Source organism: Pangasianodon hypophthalmus, chromosome 4, assembly GCF_027358585.1.
Source record: "Pangasianodon hypophthalmus isolate fPanHyp1 chromosome 4, fPanHyp1.pri, whole genome shotgun sequence".
NCBI classification, from domain to species: Eukaryota; Metazoa; Chordata; class Actinopteri; order Siluriformes; family Pangasiidae; genus Pangasianodon; species Pangasianodon hypophthalmus.
The window spans coordinates 23,187,494-23,207,760 of record NC_069713.1 but is presented as its reverse complement, the minus strand read 5'-3'; the positions used below and the strand labels follow the sequence as shown (position 1 = coordinate 23,207,760).

The following is a 20,267-nucleotide window of genomic DNA, read 5'->3' as shown; positions in this document are numbered from 1 at the left end:
TATTTCTCGCTATCTCACGTCTTTAAATCTCTCAGTCCTCTATATCACCATGTATTTATGTCATTATCACTTGTTGTTCTTATCTTATGACTGAATAGTTCATTGTTCATTAGCTCTCAATTGTCTTCTTGCTGTAGCTGAACACAGCAACTTTTAGATGCATAGTTAATGATCTGCTAATTGGTGACAATTATGGAAATTACTGACAGATAATGCATGTACTTTCCATCACAGTGTGTGGGACTTTTTTTCTAATGTGTGTGAGAAATGGGCATTTATCTTAAAGCTTTGTTTGAGGATTTAAGTAAAGGCCAGTCCCCAGGAGCCCTTCTTTAGGACATGAGAGAAAATGGGGCGTTATTTTTCTAGTGTAGACATTTCATAAATGTCAAACACAAAATTTAAGAAATGCTTGCGTAAAAGGACATCCTTCACAAGGGTTTAACACAGGCAGTAATCAACAATCAAGTTCAGAGCAACAGTCAAGGCACTTAAAATTGATAGAGGCAAAATGCATCAGAGCCAAAGGGCCATTTTTCATTAAAATCCCTGCACTGTGTAACCACTGCCTCCAACACAGCACAGGAAAGTATTTTTATATAAATTTTTAGCTGATTGAGGTCTTTTTACAGACTGTCTGGAGCTTTTCATGCAATCAGTGCTTTGAGCACCAAACATATTTTTAAGTAAAGTATGTTAATGGCATTTACAGTTCCCTTCTAAAGTACTGGAACGGGAAGGCCAATTCTTTTGTTTTTACTATACACTCCAGACATTTGGGTTTGAGTTTAAAATAATAAATGAATATGAGACAATAGATCAGAATTTCAGCTTTTATTTCCTGATGTGATCTAGATGTGTTCAACAACTTAGAGCATGGCAACTTTGGTGGCAGACCACCCAATTTTTAGGTGAGTAAAAGTATAGGAACAGATAGTCTTAACGTAAATAACACTTACTATTTAGTTGCACATCCCTTGCTTACAATAACTGCATTAAGCTGGCGACCCACTGACATCACCAAACTGTTGCATTCTTCTTTTGTGATGCTTTCCAGGCTTGTACCACAGTTTCTTTCAGTTGTTGTTTGTTTTGGGGGGTTTCTCCCTTCAGTCTTCTCTTCAGGATGGTGAAATGCATTCTCAATTGGGTTAAGGTGTGGTGATTGACTTGTCCAGTCTAAAACCTTTCACTTTTTCCCCTGATAGAGTGCTTTGGGTCACTGTCTTGCTGCATGATGCAGTTTCTCCCAATTAGACTGGATAAATATCTCTGTAAATTGGCAGACAGAATGTTTCTGTAGACTTCTGAATTCATTCTGCTGCTACTATGATGAGTTACATCATCAATAAAGAATAGTGAGCCCGTTCCAGAAGCAGCCGTGCAAGCCCAAGCCATGACACTACCTCCACCGTGCTTGACCGATGAGCTAGTATATTTTGGATAGTAGGCAGATCCTTTCTTTCTCCATACTTTGGCCTTTCCATCACTTTGGTGGAGGTTAATCTTGGTTCCAGAACTTTTGTGGCTCATCTCTGTATTTCTTTGCAAATTCCAATCAGGCCTTCAGATTTTTTACTCCTGATGACTGGTTTGCATCTTGTGGTATGGTCTCTGTATTTCTGCTCTTGAAGTCTTCTTCAAATGGTGGATTGTGATACCTTCACCCCTGCCCTGTGGAGGCTGTTGTTGATGTCACTGACTGTTGTTTTGGGATATTTTTCACAGCACTCACATCTGTCACATTTCTGTCATCAGCTGCTATTGTTTTCCTTGCCCAACCTGTTCTATGTCTGGTTGTTAGTACACCAGCGGTTTCTTTCTTTTTCAGGACATTCCAAATTGTTGTATTGGCTATGCCCAATGCTTGTGCAATGGCTCTGATCAGCGGATATCTTTTCTCAGCCTCAAAATGGCTTGCTTTTCTCCCATAGACAGCTCTCTTGTCTTCATGTTGGTTTATCCTTTTTACCAACAAATGCAGTCTTCACAGGCAAAACCCATGACTCAAACCAAGAGTAGACATTCAGAGATATTAACTGTTTAAACAATCAATCTAATAGGACACACCTGGGCAACAAGAAACACCAGTCAGACACATGTTCCGATATTTTTGATCACTTGAAAAATGGGTGGTTACAAACAAAATATGCTATATTCTAAGTTGTTTAACACATCTATATGTAAATATTAGGAAATGAAAGCTAAAATTCTGATCTATCGTTTCATATTCACCTTTTGATCTCAAACCCAAATGTCTTCTGTGTATAGCAAAAACAAAAGAATTGGCCTCACTATTGCAATACTTTCTGAGGGGACTGTATGTGCTGTAGTGCTGAATTTGTGGCCATTCTGTGCTCAAGACATGTTTCATTCATGGGTATTTTGGGGCACGGCTATGTGCAGGCGTGCTGTGGAACTTGTCCTCGTGTGATGCGTTGAAGATGCCTATAATCCAGGATGCACTGGCTGTGCTCACCAACACCGTGATCATCCCTCACTCTGGCTGGGACTCCTCCCCACACCAGGACGAGCGCAAACTGCACCTGCACTCTTCACAAGTGCTCCGCAACGCCACCGGATGCCTCAGGTAGCATGTCATATATACACACACCCACAGAAAACACACACACAGATAGAGAGAGAGAGTTTTGATATCCATGTAATTGTAAAACTAACTTAGTAATTGTAATTGTAAACTTAACTTGGGCTGTGCAGTATGAATTCTTGAATCTGATTGGTCAGAAGGTGTTCATTAATTTTCTGCAACAGTAATTCAAGTCACAGGTCTGCATTAATTTGCTTATTGGAATATGTTATTGTTTCTGTAGTAGCCATTCATTCAGATGTCACATGGGTTTTTACTGTCTATATGTGAATACTGATTTACCTCAGAGAATAAAACACTGTTGTAGCCACACAAACAGGACATCATAAACACAGTGGGACACAGGCAGGAAAAAGTTTTTTCAGATCTGTAGCTTCTCTACATGACTAATATATGATGAGCAGCAACAGAAAATTTATGTAGGTAGTGTATAATTAGAAATCTTCTTATGCAGCTTTGTTGTACTGCTTAGCCATTGGCTTATTGGCTTAGCCACTGTTGTCCTATTAGGATTTGATTTTGGATGTGTGTAAGCACTGTGTACAAGGAGCCCCTTTTTAAAAGCTAGTGGTTAAACAATATTGTGCCTGACTGAAATGAATTTTTACATCCTGCAAATGTCACTGTGTATTGAGTTCTCATTGTACATTTTACATTCGCTCAATAGTGGCTCTAATTTGCTAATGAGCTTGGTGGCCTTTAGGAAACACTGCTGCTAAATGTAATTGGTTTGCGTAACTATGTTTCAGTCACATTGGATAAATTGCCTCAGCATTGATTATTGTGACGCGCCATCTTCGTTGTTTGGTTTATGTTTGGGTATGAATATAAGTGATCAGTGCCTTAGTAGATTAGACTAGTAGTGGGTGGTATCCTGGTTGATCCAGTTCACCAGTCGTAATTCTTCTTAAGGTATGGAATTGAGCAGGTATGTAACACTTTAAGGTAAGAAAGCAATGCCAAAAAAATAGACAGCATGGTTTTCCGTTGCGTCCACACTGGTTGTGCACAATAATGAACACATAGTGCAATGACACAAAGCACCCAAAAATAGCACCTAAAAATTTAATAAATTTGACAGGGAATTTTTGGGGCTTTTTGGAATGTTTTGTTTGAAATGATCAAACATAGATGATTCTGTTCTTAAATACAGGTGACAGAAAATGTTTTTTTTTTCTGTTTTCTACATGATGACGGCCATGAATAGTTTTACAAAAATAGCACACTTCCGTAACTCTCTTTTTTTGCAGCAACCTTGAGCAAAACCACCTCTAACTTCATTTCACTGAAATTATTTTTTTGCTCTCTCAGTGTTTCTTTCCTCAGATGCTGGATGGCTCTTTCTCTCCTGAGATCTTTCTCAGATATTGGATAGCTGGCTGCATGCTTTTCTTTCATTTGCTCACTATTGCAACACTTGCATAAATTAGGGTGTGTTTTATATAAATTGATGTACAGTATAATTTGGGCATGCCATATGCATACGATATTTAAATGAGTGACTAGCGGTCAGGGGCTTGATTCCATGCAGCTGATTCATTATTTGCACTCAAATCACAGTTTTGATGTTGTATGACAGTTTCATGAAGCAGATGCAGATTCCTTTGCACGTCATTCAGTGCACGAAAATCTGCACTTGTTTCTGTGCAGCTTTGATGAATAAAGGCCAATGTGATTATAGAGCTGGCACTGGGAATCAATTGGAACTCTGTCAGGCATTTTGCTGCTGATATATGTGGGCTGCCCTTGTGTATGTGGCCAGAATAGCCTGTCTACAAAGAATAATGAGATCACAGCCAGTGCATTTGCCTGCTTCGGCATTTTTGGGGAGGGGGTTTATTAGTTTTAGCCATATGGGCCATGACTGCATTTTTGATGCACCATCATCTATAATGCAGTAGGCATGTGTACTTTTTTATGTTCTGGAGTATGTGTAGTGTTTCCTCTTATATTGATGTTTCTTCTCAGTGCTCAGTTTACAGATCAGATACTTTTACATATAACCTTGTGCATCCCTTAGCCTAATCCATCAATGAGCGTAGCACAGACAGCACCCACTCAGGTGTGAGGCAGCTGGACAATGGCAGAGGAAGTGCAGAGTCACGCTGGAAGTGAGCTGGCTGGCCCAAGCTCTCCCCTAAGCCCTGTGTGCTAATTAATCTGTTTCACGGTTGACCGAGGCTCTGGGAAACCAATTGAATATTTAACAGTCGAACACTGCTGCCACAGCACCTGCAGGAATGGCAGCATTTTTCTAGTGCCAGAGGAATGATGATGTAGCCTTTGATTTGGCACGTGGTAGGTCGCACTCTAATGAGCCCTCCAGGACCATGCACACTCGAGGTTAACAAAATATTCAGATTGCAGTAGCTACCATGCATCATTTCTATGACAGATTCCAGCACACTGAGGGTTGTTTTTATGTGTAGAAGCTCCGTATTTAAATCAGGAATTGTTCTTGTGCATTCATCATTTATGATTTCTTGTTACTGTTGGTGTCTTGCAACACTTGAAACACTTGTTCACTGTCAGAAGAAAGGATAAATACTTCACTGATGCTGAAAAATAGTTGTGTTCTGCAGGAACGTGAGCTCGGCAGGAGAAGAGGCAAGACGCAGGATGAGAGAGTGCGAGGGGCTGACGGACGCTCTGCTCTACGTCATTCAGACTGCGCTCGGCAGCAGTGAGATTGACAGCAAGGTCCGAAGCAATGCTTTTTTACATACGCAACATTCTGAGCAACTGTTCTCACCAGGTACACTCGTACGCTCAGCTGCTGGAGCAGGTAACATAGCAGATAACATAGTCTTCCTTCTAATGCAATCATAAAGTGCAGACAGATAAAAGAAAGTGAGGTTGAAAATCACAGATTTTACACAAATAAGGCTAAACAGTGGAATCAGGATCAAATAGAGGCATACACACATGTATGTACACAGATTGGAAGAACAATTATAAATCATCCAGAGGGAGACTGGAAGGAGTGCTTCAGCGCATATACAGCCTCAATTTGTTTGCACTCATTCCAGTAGTAATTAACATTGAGAGTGTTTGTGCATTCCTCCCTCACTATTGTATTAGCAGTTACAGTATTAAGAGCAGAGAATGGTAATTGCACAGATTAAGTTAAAGACACATCCTTATATTCAGTCTCCAGTTTTCTTTCATCTTAAGAGCTCTTTCTCCCTCCTTGAATGCTGTTATACATGAGAACCAGTCAGAGAATTAGGAATAGCAGACTGTCAGATTTAAATCCTCTGAAACAATGCAAGGTCTCCTCCTTTGCTTTGTCCTGCCTCACTGCTCAGCAGAATAGGATTAGCTCTACACTGGACTCCATCCAGAGGACCAATCTAACAAGAAACTATTAACAACATTGTTGCAGTAATGCATAGGTTTTGCAAAGAAGACAAAAATCTGGCAAAGTTGAACTTTCAGGGATTAGGTGTGTTCAATTATTCAACTATTCAACTACTGCATTCAACTATTTTTTAAGCATAAGATCAACCATCAGTGTATATCAAAGTAGATCCATTGTAAGCTGCAAATGCAAATTCCAGCCCCGGCCGTCATCTTTCTCCTGGATTTCTTTCTCCCTTGTGCCATTTTTATTAAAGACCGTAGAGAACTGCGTGTGTATCTTGAGGAACCTGTCCTATCGGCTAGCAGCAGAGACGTCCCAGGGGCAGCAGCTGGGCTCAGACGAGCTAGATGGGGTGCTGTGCACTGACGCCAGCGGGAAGGATGCCGAGAGCTCTGGCTGCTGGGGCAAGAAGAAGAAGAAAAAGAAGAGCCACGATCAGGTGGGCCACAGGCACGAGCACCGCAGCTGCTAGCAATTAGCACCACTTAGCAGCACTGCCATTCAGGCAGCCTGCGTCGCCAATCAGCCCTCTTCCAGTAGATAATTACTTACTTTAGAGAGCTGATTTCATTTAGGCTCTGAAAACAGTAGCAATAGAGGGGCCATTGGCCATATTCTCCGTCAGCCACATGGGCACAACGGGAAGCTCCAAGGTTGCATTATCTCCCAACCTTGTGGCTTTTAAATTAAATTGCAAAACACAAATGCATTTGAGGTGCCCAGTCATTTACTGTGACGCACATGCATGTCTGAGAAGGTGATGATGGAGCAGCTGCTTTGCAGTACAGCTGGATTGCTCAACTTGTTGCACAACAGATTGGCACCTAACTTCAAATGTTTGCCTACATTTTATCAGCTCTCTGTTTATGGCTGTTTTTTAATAAGACACTGAAGTTGCTGTATTTCTCTAGAGTTTCTTCTAAATCGAGTGTTTAATGAGGTTTGCTCTTCCTGTGCTCTCAGTGGGATGGCGTCGGTCCTTTTCCAGACTCCGGTGATCCTCCGAAGGGGCTGCAGATGCTCTGGCACCCGTCCATAGTGAAGCCATACCTCACGCTGCTGTCAGAATGCTCCAACCCGGACACGCTTGAGGGGGCTGCAGGGGCTCTACAGAATCTGGCGGCAGGCAGCTGGAAGGTAGGCCCCACCCCGAAGCCAGTGAGTAACTCCACCCTCTCAAAAGCACAGCCCAACTGGGTCAACTTGCACTCCTACTGACACAGACATACAACGTTCGCACAGCTTGAGCCATGCCTTCACAATGTCCCAACACAAATCCTAGCCCTCCTGAGTTCTGGCTTATATTTATCACACAGCTTTCTCTGGCATACATTCAATACTACCTTCTTTACAGCTCAGTTAAAATTACTCAGTTATATAAAAACTGTACTTAAAGTCCAGACTTCACTTATTCACTTACACTCACTAGCCACTTTATTAGGAATGGCTGTACACCTGCTCATTCATGCAAATATCCAATCAGTCAAACATGTGGCAGCAGCGCAATGCATCAAATCATACAGGTACAGGTCAAGAAGGATTTTCAAGCACAACAGTCTATAGAATTTACACAGAATCGTATGGAGCTTCAGTTCTGCATGCAGAAACACCTTGTGGATGAAAGAGGTCAGAGGAGAATGACCAGACTGGTTCGTGCTTACAAGAAGACTACAGTTAATCAAATAACCACTTTTTAAAACCATGGTGCGCAGAAAAGCATCTCAGATGCACAACAGGTCAAACTTTGAGGCAGATGGGCTACAACAGGAGAAGACCACATACAGCCAAGAGCAGGAATCTGAGGCTGCTGTGGGCACAGGCTCATCTGTCCAGTTTTGGTAATGCTGTGCCCACTGTAGCCTCAGATTCCTGTTCTTAACTGTAGGCTTGCAGCCTCAGATCAAGAGTGGAACCAAATGTGGTCTTCTGCTACTGTAGCCCATCCACCTCAAGGGTTGATGTGTTGTGCATTCTGAGATGCCTTTCTGCTCTCTACAGTTGTAAAAAGTGGTTATTTGAGTTACTGTAGCCTTTCTGTCAGCTTGAACCAGTCTGGCCTCTCTCTCATCAACAAGCTGTTTCCGCCTGCATAACTGCCTCTCACTGTATGTTTTTTGTTTTTCACAACATTCTGTGTGAACTCTAGAGACTACTGTGTGTGAAAATCCCAGGAGATCAGCAGTTTCTGAAACACTCAAACCAGCCCATCTGGCACCAAAAAAAAACCATGCCACTGAGATCACATTTTTTTCCCCATTCTGACGTTTGATGTGAAAATTAACTGAAACTCTTGACCTGCATCTGCATGATTTTATGCATCACACTGCTGCCATGTGATTGGCTGACTGGATATATGCATGAATGTGCAGGTGTACAGGTGTTGCTAATAAAGTGGCTGGTGAGTGTGTGTGCACAATAACAAGTTCTCTAATCAAAGCATATTTCTGAAGGGAACAGTTTGACTAAATATTTTACATTTGCAAGTTTGTCTGAAACTACAAGACTAGTGTAGCTAAGACATAATGGAACCCTATACGCAGTATATATGCCAGTTTAGCATCATGCCTAAACAATCACACACAATCCAGTTAGAGTTAAGTAATCTAAAACTGACTTGCTTATGTGACGTGCTACCTTGTAAAAAAGCTTTTTCCACTGCGTGTTTTGTAGTGGTCAGTGTATATCCGGGCAGCTGTAAGAAAAGAGAAAGGCCTTCCTATCTTGGTGGAGCTGCTGAGAATCGATAACGACCGTGTGGTGTGTGCTGTGGCCACAGCACTCAGGAACATGGCTTTGGATGTGAGGAACAAAGAGCTCATCGGTACGTTTGTGGATAGGAGAGCTGCATGCTTTAGAGCGAGCATTTTGTAGTTGATTTATTACAGGAGTGAATTTTACAACATAATAATGGTTCTTTGTATAACATTCATTGTATTCTCTAATTACTTTTGCTCTGGGGATTGTAATATCTGTGTGTGTGTGTGTGTGCATAGTAGGTAATCTCATTTATTTAATAAATCCAGCAAGCAATCTTGGTTATTTAATAAATGTATGCTAGCATGAGAGGTGTCACGTTATTGTTAGAAATGTTGCAGCAACAGACAATTATCGATCTTTGCAATGGTTTGGGTGCTGAGGTGCGCCTTGGAGTCTCCATGGTAACCAGTCAGTCTGGTCTCAGTCTAAGGCAGAGGCATGTGTGTCATGTGAGAAATAAAGAGCAAGAATTATGCGAAACATTCTGAAAGCATGCTGAAGTGGAGAAATCTTTCCTGAAATATTCAATGTCATGCATTACTTAGTACTCAGAAATAATAATATGAAACTATTGGTGCATTTAGGAAGCTAATTGGTGAATTCCAACATTTAACAGAATAATAATGTTAATCGCATGACTGGTGGTTGTGTGTCTGCAGTCTGAAATGACCTATGAGCCCAGTAGTGGAAGTGTCAAACTATTGGGGCCTGAATTGCAGAAAAGTGTCTCAGTGCAACACAGATTGTACACTCCCACCCCCTCAAACAGTCCCTGTTCCATCTGCCTATAAACCAAAGCTCTCCTCTCTCTCTCTCTCTCTCTCTCTCTCTCTCTGTGGTTCCTCTGCTCCCCTGAAGGCAAGTACGCCATGAGAGACCTGGTCCACCGCCTGCCAGGAGGCAACAATAACAGCAGTGGCGGCGGCGTGGGAAAGAGCATGTCCGACGACACCATCACAGCCATCTGCTGCGCTCTTCACGAGGTCATTACCAAGAACATGGAAAACGCCAAAGCCTTACGTGATGCTGGAGGCATCGAGAAGCTTATTGGCATTGCACGCAGCAAAGGAGATAAGTATGTAGCAGAACTGCTTCAGAGAGCCTACTTCAGCGTTTGAAACTCCCAATTAACACAGAACATTTATAAGACATGCATACTCATACAGACATACACATAAGACATATTTGATATGCATTTACAAAGGCTTATAGAGACACTTACAGGCTTACAGAACTACAGAAACTTAGCAAAGCAGTTATTCTAGTTATTATCATATCATATTATCTATATAGAATGCTTGAGCAGGTTATTTGTTATGAGTGTTTTTCTAAAAGGCCTTTTAAATAAAATATTACTTTAATGCTAGCTATGGAATTAATATCTTCTCTAGTCTGTAACTTGCCCACGGTGCTTTTCTCATTGCAAGGTGCTGTCTTATCTCCAGCTCAAATCGTAATGGAGAAGTGCCTGGTAATTCATTCCCCTCTGGCAGCGATGTTAACATGCGAGACCAATGAGAGTGTGCAGTTCCATCATTTGCTTTAAGAATTCCAATAGATTTTTTCTTTTTTTTATGGGGACGAAAATTACTTTTTACTGGCCATGGGCACAAGTCCAACTAAAGACAGGATTGAAGTCATTTTTCATTTACCTTTGTCAATTTTGCAGTGAACTGTGGGTGTTTCCTTCAAGTGTGTATTCTCAACAATCTGTAAGACTAAAATGACAGGTCTGGCAGGCTTTTTAAACATTTCCATTAAGTAATTAAAGCTAACATGATCTCAGTTTTCTAAAACTAATCAAGATTTCTGCTTTACTATACTGAAGCATGAGCCACTCAGTCCTGGCACACCTCCACAGATACATACATAACCTTCTATTTTTACTCGTTGTCTATTATGTAGGTAAATTGGTAGAAATTTGTAAATTTATAGATGTATTATGTAAATTTCTCGCTCTCTTTCTCTCTCTGTCTCTCACAGCCTAAAATGATCTTATTGCTATTATTTAGATTTGCAGAGTGTGCAAATTTTAACCATTTTCACCTGAATGTTCCCCTGTAGACACTCACCTAAAGTGGTGAAAGCCGCATCTCAAGTTCTAAATAGCATGTGGCAGTACCGGGATCTGCGCAGCCTGTACAAAAAGGTAGTGAATTCATATGCATGCATCCTATGCTACATTATTCTACCTTTACATTTACAGCATTTGGCAGATACCTTTATCCAGGAGCAACTTAAAAAAGTACTTTGTAGTTGCCATCAAAAGATGTTTCCTAATGCTAGTACAAAATAGGTCAGGGTCTATATTTTTGCATAGACACACAGATTTGCTTTAAATGTCTTGAATGGACAAGGCAGTATTAAGATAGTGCTGTAGTATTAAACCTTTGCTTATTGTGTATAGCAGCTGAGGACATTCCCATTGACTGTTTCATTCTTTCTGAGGCTCTGATCGCAAGTACAAATATAGATGTGTCATTGTGTTGTATGATGTCACAAGTAAGCACACAGTGCACAGGAAATTTTGTAGAAGAAACAGTGGACAATATGTTTAAAGTCTAAAAAAGATGCAGTGTAAGGCTTTTCCTGATTGGGAGAGTCTAGTGACCACTTTATAGGATGATGAAGAGGCCTGCTACTAAATCTGACCAGGGCTACAACAAAATTGGAAGAAAATCGGTTTACAAAATATTTCAGAGCCATTCCAGTGTTTATTTCAAGGTAGTTAATAGAAACTCACTAGCTGCCACATTGACTGATTTGCATTATTTGCAGGATGGTTATTCGCAGTACCACTTTGTGGGCTCCTCCTCTACAATAGAGAGAGACAGACAGAGACCTTATTCTTCCTCTCGCACTCCATCCATCTCTCCCGTGCGGACCTCACCCAATAACCGCTCAGGTGAGTGGACTTCTATGGCACTTGATTCAAAGTATCACCATAAACACTTTACTTTGTGAAAACTGTACATATCTTCTGCAGTAAAAAAAAAAGCGTGTTATATAAATAAGGTATAGAATTCGTGCTTAGCAATACTGTATCTTGAACATGTATAGTCATTTACATCTTTTACGTTTGGTAGATGCCTTGCAGGAGGAATTACTAATGTAAGTGTATAAATAGACATAAGGTTTGCCCAAGTTGCCATAAACATTTTTCATAGCAGACTTAAACTAAAGGAAGTTCTCGAAGCAACTTTGATTTATGCATCCTAGGCAAATTTTAGAATGGTCATTATTCACCTAGAAATTGATTTTGACTTCCATATTTTTCACACTAGGCCCATTTTATTGACATGTATAAATGGAGCTGGGTAGCACTGGGAAAGTTACAGTTAAGAAACATTCTTATACCTTTAGTATATACTCTGATAAATCCAGTTTTTAAGGATACCGGTTGTGTATTTAAATGTTGTTTTCCCCCATGGAACTAATTTCTGAAAATCTTTTTTAATATTACCTTCTGTAGCAACTAAATTACTATATGAACAAAAAAGTGAGGCTCAGTCAAAGCGTAAATATATAGAGAGCCTATAGACTAGCTCGCCTCTAATGTAATTATACTATATTCTCACCACTATGATTCCGAGCTAGATCCTGCAATCTTTAAAAATAATAACGTGTGCACCCATGATGAATAGATGACTGAATAGAGTTGTATTTAATCTCAGCACTCTTGGGGTAGCATTTAAGCAGTCAAGTTTGTAACTCTCACATCTTCCAGTGTTGCTTATTCTGCAGTTCTCAAGGAGAGGATGTGGTAATCAATACATTTACAAGTAAGCACTATAGTAACCATTGCCTGACAGTTATTAAACAGGTGAATACATTCTGATAAGAGTTAAACACACATATACTGTAGATATAGCCTGTTTGCTTATGTCAAATCATGCCATATGTCATGTAAAATCAATTACAGCATATTCATAAGAAAACGTATCAGGGGCTCCTCTGTGATATGATTATATTTAGTATACTTATTTGTCCATTTATGATTTTTGACCCCAAGCTACAGCGATACGGGAGATACCTGAAAATTACTTTTTTTACTTTCTCAGCTAAAGCAGTAATCAGACCAAATGTGAATATAAAACAGTTCACCGAAGGGTTAGGGGCACAGGACATGAAAGATACACCTTTGCTTCTGATAAAGGTTACTGTCACTTCCTTAAAAAATGGAGCAAGTCTTATTGGACTGGCTGTTTTTTTTTTTGTTTGTTTGTTTTTGCTTGTGTACATTTGGAAAAAAAAATCCATCAACATATGCTAGGGTTTTTGTGGTAAAATTCTTTATTTCTCTCTGCTTGCTAGGATTTTCTTGTTAGCAATGTTGTCATGCCTGATTTAAAGTTAGAGAAGGTGTCAGGATAGGGCAGATGTCAGGGACAAAATGTAACTGTGTGCAAATGCTGTACAGCTTCACCTCATTTGATTGTAGCACTTCCTAGTCCTGAGATCTGTGCAAGGGGTTGTACTTATGTCCTTCATACAACTGCGGCAAAGGTTTCTTCTGTGAACTAAACCTTATTTAATTATCTGCCACTGTGGCTTTATATCAGCACCAGATGGCTGATCACCACCTCTGCTTACACTACCTTACACGATACATTTGGGTCTTATATGCCTATGGCAAGCTATCAGAGTCTCCAGGGTATACTACCTTTTCCATTAAAACAGTGTGAAAGAAGCTCGAGTGTGCAATAGGCACACTTTTCTTTTAATAGCTTTTTCTTTTAATAGCTGCAATAAGCTAATCAAGTCATTCATCAGGTATACTTCATTACTGAAAAATGAATAATAACTTTTGAAAACAAGCGAAATCTCAGTGCGCTCTTCTCTTACACATGCTTTAGTCATGGAGAGGTCACTAGAGGTCACTGATACCCTGTACACCACTATACCAACACTATATCCTTGAACAAAGAACCACTATGTTAGACGATGAATCAGTGTAACAAGGACACAAAGGGATAAAACTTCCTGCCAAACTGTGTTACTACTTTGTGGAAATCCTCTGAGGATTTGTTCTTTTTATGTGGATTACAAAAGTATCCTCCTACATTCCCCTGAGAAAATGGAGTTGGAAAAAATGCAGTTGATTTAAACCATGCTTTAGGTCTACCAAAATTCTGACCTTAAATAACATCCTTATGACATTATGTGGATTATATCTAGCTCATGTTGATTTAAATAATCATTATACACTATATAGCCAAAAGGTTGTGGACACCTGACCATCACACCCATATGTATTTCTTCCTCGAACTGTTGCCACAGTGTTGGAAGCACACAATTGTATAGAATGTCTTTGTATGCTGTAGCAGTACAGTTTCCCTCTGCTGGAACTAAGAAGGCCAAACATGTTCCAGCATGACAATGCCCCTGTGCACAAAGCAAGGTCCATGAAGACATGGTTTGCCAAGGTTGGAGTGGAAGAACTCGAGTGGCCTGAACAGAGCCCTGATGTCAAACCCAGTGAACACCTTTGGGATGGAATGGACCCAACATCAGTGCCTGATCTCACTAATGCTCTTGTGGCTGAATGGACACAACCTTCCCACAGCCACACTCCAAAATCTAGTGGAAAGTCTTCCCAGAAGAGTGGATATCAATTTTACAGTAAAGGGGGACTAAATATGGAATGGGATGTGGAAAAACCACATATGGGTTTGATAGTCACATGTCCACAAATCTTTGGCCATATAGTGTAGCTTTGTAGGTATTTCATCCAGATCCCTCGATTACTCTGAACTATTGATCAGCTATGAAGGGAGAACAGAACTGTCATTATATGACCATTCCATTTGTATCAGAGAAGTCAGATATATCAGCACTGATTAGGTGAGTTTGTAGTGGCAGGTGGGTGGGTTGGTGGCGTTATATATTGTATCTGTACCTTCATCTAGCACTGCTGTGTTGCTGGTTGGGTCCCTTCATTACCCTTGTGATCTGTACATACAGATGGAAGCGTGCAGTTGTCACTTAGTCTTTGTTTTACTTTGAGTAATTAGATTTTCTTGCAGACCTTGTCAGTGCTACTTACTTGCAATGTTTATTGACATGAATTTGGCAAAAGAGGTGAAACACATGCATAGTAACAGGAGTCAGGAAAAAGACTTAACAAAAACAACTATTAAGTGGCTGATACTATTTAGAAACTGCTGAAAGTAAATACTGATATCTGCTCACTTTTCAAACTTTACCAGTCTGTTATTTATAGTAGAGAGGGTTAAACCCTGCAGAAGAGCAAGAGCAGCATTGTTTGCACTCTCACTTGTGTATCCTAGATACATCTGGAGGATTAATAGTGACATTCACATCCTTGTCCATCTGGATTCCAAGTCGAACTGTAAAATATTTAGTGGTTTCATTCACAGCGATGTTAAGCACACTGACGAGCTCTGTCTTTCTTTAAATCTTTCTGCCGTTTTCATGATTGTCATGAGCTGCATCTCAAATTGAAAACTCTGACCTGACATTCAAAATTATATTTATATTTAACGTTATATTGAATAATCTAGAAAATCCAGAGGACTGGTACACAAACAGACCTTTTGGTAAATTCGAAGGCTACATGGTTACTAAAATTCAAACCCTAAACGTAATAGGAAAACCAGTACTCAGTAACTGTGTGGAACAGTACATAAATATGCCATTTGTGACACAGCACTAGTTTGTTTGGTCAGTGGCTGACACAATGTCACATGGTGGTATACTCCACTATTTACTTTGGTATTACACCACGCAGATGAGTAGCTTTAATTTCTGAGGACGTGCACAAGTGATGCTCAGATTGACCGCAGGATACGTGCAGCAGCCACCTGGCATATGCATACATGTAGTAAAAAGCAAGTATAATCTAGCCTATTCTGTGATTTGTTCCTGAAATCAATATAGTGCTGTATCTCTGTAGCCAGTTGGGGTAGAAATTAAAATTTAATATTTTTTTCTTTGTCCAAAAATGTTTGTTCTCTTCACATGTGTATTGTGATGTGCTGACGTGTTGACATATTTGTTTTTTGTCTGTCTGTTTCAAGCGAGTGCCCCCACCTCTCCACGAGAGATGATGAGTCTGAAGGAGAGGAAGACAGACTATGAGTTGACTGGAACTAATCCTGGTTACCATGGCAACAAGGGCGAACACACCTCCAGGAAGGACACCATGGCAGGTAAGGCTTGGCTAATGCAGACTTGTCCTTTCTCTCTCTGCTCGCAGGAACGCTAAACTTCCATCCTACCTCTAAAACAATGGACAGCTGCAGAGACATTGTCCCTGCAGGTATAATCAGATATTGATATTGACATTCATCTGAGCAGCTTTGTGCAGTAACTACTCCTTGCTGTGTGTTCATTACCTGACTGCATGCAGGTGCTTGTTTGTTCAGACTGTTTACCTGATTATAGACACAATGAGTCCGGCTCCTCCACAGGCACAGTACTACCAGCCTATGCAGACACTTTGTATACATTCATGAACCTGTTCTCATGTGTGTGCAGCACAAATCTCCAGTGGAACTGCCACACTGTTCCGGGGTGCTTATGTGTCTCCCAGTGACGACCTCAAACATAACCAGGTAAGCAGTTTTTACCAGCTGAAAGTACACTTGCAACCTCACCACCTCAGTTTTGCAGGTTTGAATGTGCAAAATGGTATGAAGTTAACTGTTTGAAAGTGTTGTATAGCCGGGGATGGGCAAAAATATAGCAAAGGGGGATTTGATATATAATACAAAATACACCAAATGTAAACATATTGAGATAACAAACAAATAGGGCAACCTTAAAGGTTTTGAAATTCTACATTCTACATGAAGTACTACATTACTTGACAATACTAAAGTTAGGATTCTGGCATATAATTGCTAACAGTACAGTGCCTTGCATAAATGTTCACACCTTGTAACACTACAAAATGTAGAGAACTTACAACCCGGAAATAAAATGTACTTAATTGGCATTACATGTCATGACTCCACACAAAATAGCCCATAATACTGACATGGGTAAGTTGCAATATAGTTTGCAAAATTATTTACAAATAAAAAAAACAGGAAAGAATAACAGAAACAGAGATCGCATATGCAATATGGTATTCAGCCTCATTGTTGTGAAACTGCTAAATTAGATCTGGTGCAATCAGTTGCCATCAGCCATCACATAATTACTCGAATGGAGTCCACCTGTGTGCAATTTAAGTGTCACGTCATCTCAATATGAATACACCTGTTCCAGGAAGGCTGCAGATTATGTTAGACAACATACCTAAACAAACAGCATCAAAGGATCTGTCAAAAGAAGTCCTGGACAATGTTATGGAAAAGTATCCATCAAGGTTTGGTTACATGGAAAAGAAAAAAAAAAAAAACAAGCCCTGCTTATAACCCTGAGAATATCATCCACACAGTGAAGCATGGCGGTGGTAGCATCGTGTTATGGGGATGTGTTCGATCAGCAGAGACTGCAAAACTGGTTAGGGTTGAGGGCAAGATGATGACCCAAATACCATCAAATACATATTACAAAACTGCATTTAAAAACTTCCATAGAGATGTTGAATACATATATCAGAAATCCTACCCAGTCCTGAGACTAGGAGAATAAAGTAAATGCTCATGTTATTCATTTTTGTCCTGCTGCTATCAGGTGTCTGCTCAAGGTAATCCATCAGAGGCCTACCCTCCCTTCCAGACTCCTCCAGGAGCTAATTTCGAGGAGAATTATTATGAAGACCAAGCGCACCAACGCCCCCCGGCCACCGCAGACGGCACCCTCCACCTCGGCCTCAAGTCCACTGGCAACTATGTGGACTTCTACTCAGCCTCTCGGCCCTACAGCGAACTCAACTATGAGACGAGTCACTATCCTGCCTCGCCCGACTCCTGGGTGTAGAGGCAGCGGGCAGGGCTGAGGGTTGGGGTGAATATGCGCAGACAGAAACCAGCCCGCATGTGCATGAACACTACCGGACACACACTCACACACCAACACACACCTTCAGTTTGAATGGATGGCACCTACTGAGCTCTTGATTCACAGTGGTCATTGGAGACCCTCTCACAGAGAAAAAGAAACTGATGATGTTCTGGAGAAAGAAAGCAAAAGGAACATGTTTTACTAAAAAGAAAATTGAGGTGCAGGGATGGCCAGCAAAGCAGAAAAATTGGGGAAGCAGTGAGGGAGAACTATAACTGTGATATAGAGGAGATGGGGACATGAAGCACAAGAACATGTCATACGTCAACACAAGCTGAGGAAATAGATCTGACACATTTTTAGGACATCTGTTTGAGTTTGACCTGCTTTTTATGGAGTGCTTTCTTCACAAGGAGATTTTTATCTTTTTTGTTCATTATCTTTATTTTGTATCTCCTCTTTTTAACTCTTCTTAATTCTAGTGTAAAGTATTTGTTGTATATTGCAGATGTAGATACAAGTTACATTGTGTATATTACAGAAAAAAAGAAACTGATGTGTCCTCCCCTGTGGCTCATAATATCATTTTTTTTTGGTATATCTGGAAAACAGGAGAAAGGATACTCATACATTCTTTTCTGTAGGTAAGGTCATTTTTGGCACCACAAAAAGTAGGCTTTGATTTAAAAGTGTTGTTTACTCAAACACTACAGTGATATCATAGAGCATCATCATTCCATGCACGGGGTGCTACACTGCCTGGCAAGAGTTTACTGATTAACATTTTTTGGCTTTATTTTGCTCAGATGTTTTTGTTCTATAAAGGTTTAGTGACAGGTTGCAATGAAACTCTGTCGTTCCACTATGCTTCCAGTGATCTGTGCTCTGTTTTTGTAAAATGTGCCAAATGTGGTTATCCCTAAACCAGCGGATCACCACTGTGCTGACATTGTTTACGTTCAACACTATCATCACTGATTCTGACCATATTAGTTTGTAAATGCTTTTTTTTTTTTACATTTCAATGGCATATAGCCACGCACTGCGACTTGGATAACGATTGGAGGGACAAAGTCTTTCAGCGCTACTGTCCCTTCTAAGATGTATAATTCATTTATGCTGTGTTGTAAAATAGATGACTGAGCAAAGCAGCTTTTTTATTTCCAGAAACCAGTGGTTTTTAAGTTCATCGTAGACTAATCTGTCAATAGATTATGAATATATATTATATAAATACAAATATATATATATAAATATATACTTTTTATGTGCCGATGTGGATGTCACCTAATGCAGCAACTTTGCAAAGGAAAAAAAATACATGTAGGATTTTGTTCACGTTACTTCTGGTCTTAAATTTCCTCCAAGCTGTTGCCCTCCTGTTGTCATGTTGTTGCTATGTGAAGCAGGTGAGACCAGGGCTCCAGACACCCAGAGCAATGATTCGGCCAGGTTTCTAACACAGAAACGGTGCTAAAACACACACACACCCACACACACACACATCCTTGTTTGCATCCTGGATAATGTGTTTGCTGTTTGATGTCACTATCTTTCAAAATATTAAAGCTGTTTTGAACGTGTTTCATCCCTAGAGTGAAATTGAGGCCCCTCTCACGATGGCGTCTTCTTGTTTCTAAAAAATCAGAAATGCAACACTGCAAAAATTAGCTGCTTGTCTAGACATGCTCCTAGAAAGAATTATTTTCAGTCACAGTTGCCCCCTCTCCTTTTATCTCAGGATATCTTATATTGGTTCTGTAGTGGCTCGGGGAAAGATCCTTCCCTCAGAGAGCAGGCCAGACTGAAAGACACTGAGAGCAGCAGTCATGGCCTCTGATCAAGCTCTTATTTAACCTGAAGTAGTTGAGGACGAGTTCTGAAGTGTGGCGGTAAGCCCTGGTCTTCCCTCCATATCATTTTGAGCTTAGAGATAACTGTCAGAGGCAAGGACCCAAGTGATAATCTCCTGAATTTGTCTCACATATCTTTCAGCACTATCAATAGTAAACGTCGGGGAAAAAAACATGCACAAAATATTTGTGGAAAAAGTAGACATGTCTGAAGACTTGTATTGGAAATGTAAGTACATTTTTCTGTTGCTAGACAAAGTGTTTGAGAGAATTGTGAACCTTTTTATTGCCAGATTGCAACTGCTATAAGATATAAACTGACTATCAAATCATTTTGTGTGAATCATTATTACTAAAAGAATTTTACTTGGCAATATTTGAATCACATTGATATTGACAATATTAGTTACAGTGATTTGCAAAGGTAAGCATTTATGTGTTTTTTGTGTTGGGCCATTTGGTTATGGTTGTACAGTCTACTTTAGCTAGAGTTCTCTGTTGAGAATTAGAGCCCAGTGGAGCTAGCAGTAGGTTTCTGATACGACTTTTATCATGGTTCATTCCCTAATAGATACACTATATGGCCAATAGTTTGTGGACACCTGATCATCACACCCATAATTTGTTTTTCCCCAAACTGTTGCCACAAAGTTGGATGCACACAGTTGTATAGGACATCTCTGTGTGCTGTAGTATTACAGTTTCCCTTCACTGGAACTAAGGGATCCATCCTGTTCCAGCATGACAATGTGCACAAAGCAAGGTCCAT

At 40.3% G+C, this 20,267-nt stretch overlaps 1 protein-coding gene across 9 annotated transcripts in view; it reads left to right on the top strand.

The window, feature by feature from the left end:
• ctnnd2b (catenin (cadherin-associated protein), delta 2b) overlaps positions 1–19,830 on the top strand; it is an 81,072-nt gene extending 61,242 nt beyond the window's left edge. For 5 of the 9 annotated variants that reach the window (XM_026936865.3, XM_026936869.3, XM_053233044.1 and 2 more), the window contains 11 exons: positions 2,407–2,590; positions 5,191–5,308; positions 6,226–6,411; positions 6,936–7,130; positions 8,643–8,793; positions 9,588–9,804; positions 10,794–10,878; positions 11,508–11,634; positions 15,770–15,901; positions 16,230–16,306; positions 17,376–19,830. In XM_026936865.3, coding sequence (XP_026792666.1) covers positions 2,407–2,590; positions 5,191–5,308; positions 6,226–6,411; positions 6,936–7,130; positions 8,643–8,793; positions 9,588–9,804; positions 10,794–10,878; positions 11,508–11,634; positions 15,770–15,901; positions 16,230–16,306; positions 17,376–17,621 — 1,718 coding nt within the window. In that variant the 3' untranslated portion in view covers positions 17,622–19,830. The remainder of the gene's footprint in view (positions 1–2,406; positions 2,591–5,190; positions 5,309–6,225; positions 6,412–6,935; positions 7,131–8,642; positions 8,794–9,587; positions 9,805–10,793; positions 10,879–11,507; positions 11,635–15,769; positions 15,902–16,229; positions 16,307–17,375) is intronic. The other 4 variants (XM_026936866.3, XM_053233048.1, XM_053233045.1 and 1 more) reach the window with 1 other exon arrangement.
• The last annotated feature ends 437 nt before the right edge of the window (positions 19,831–20,267 follow it).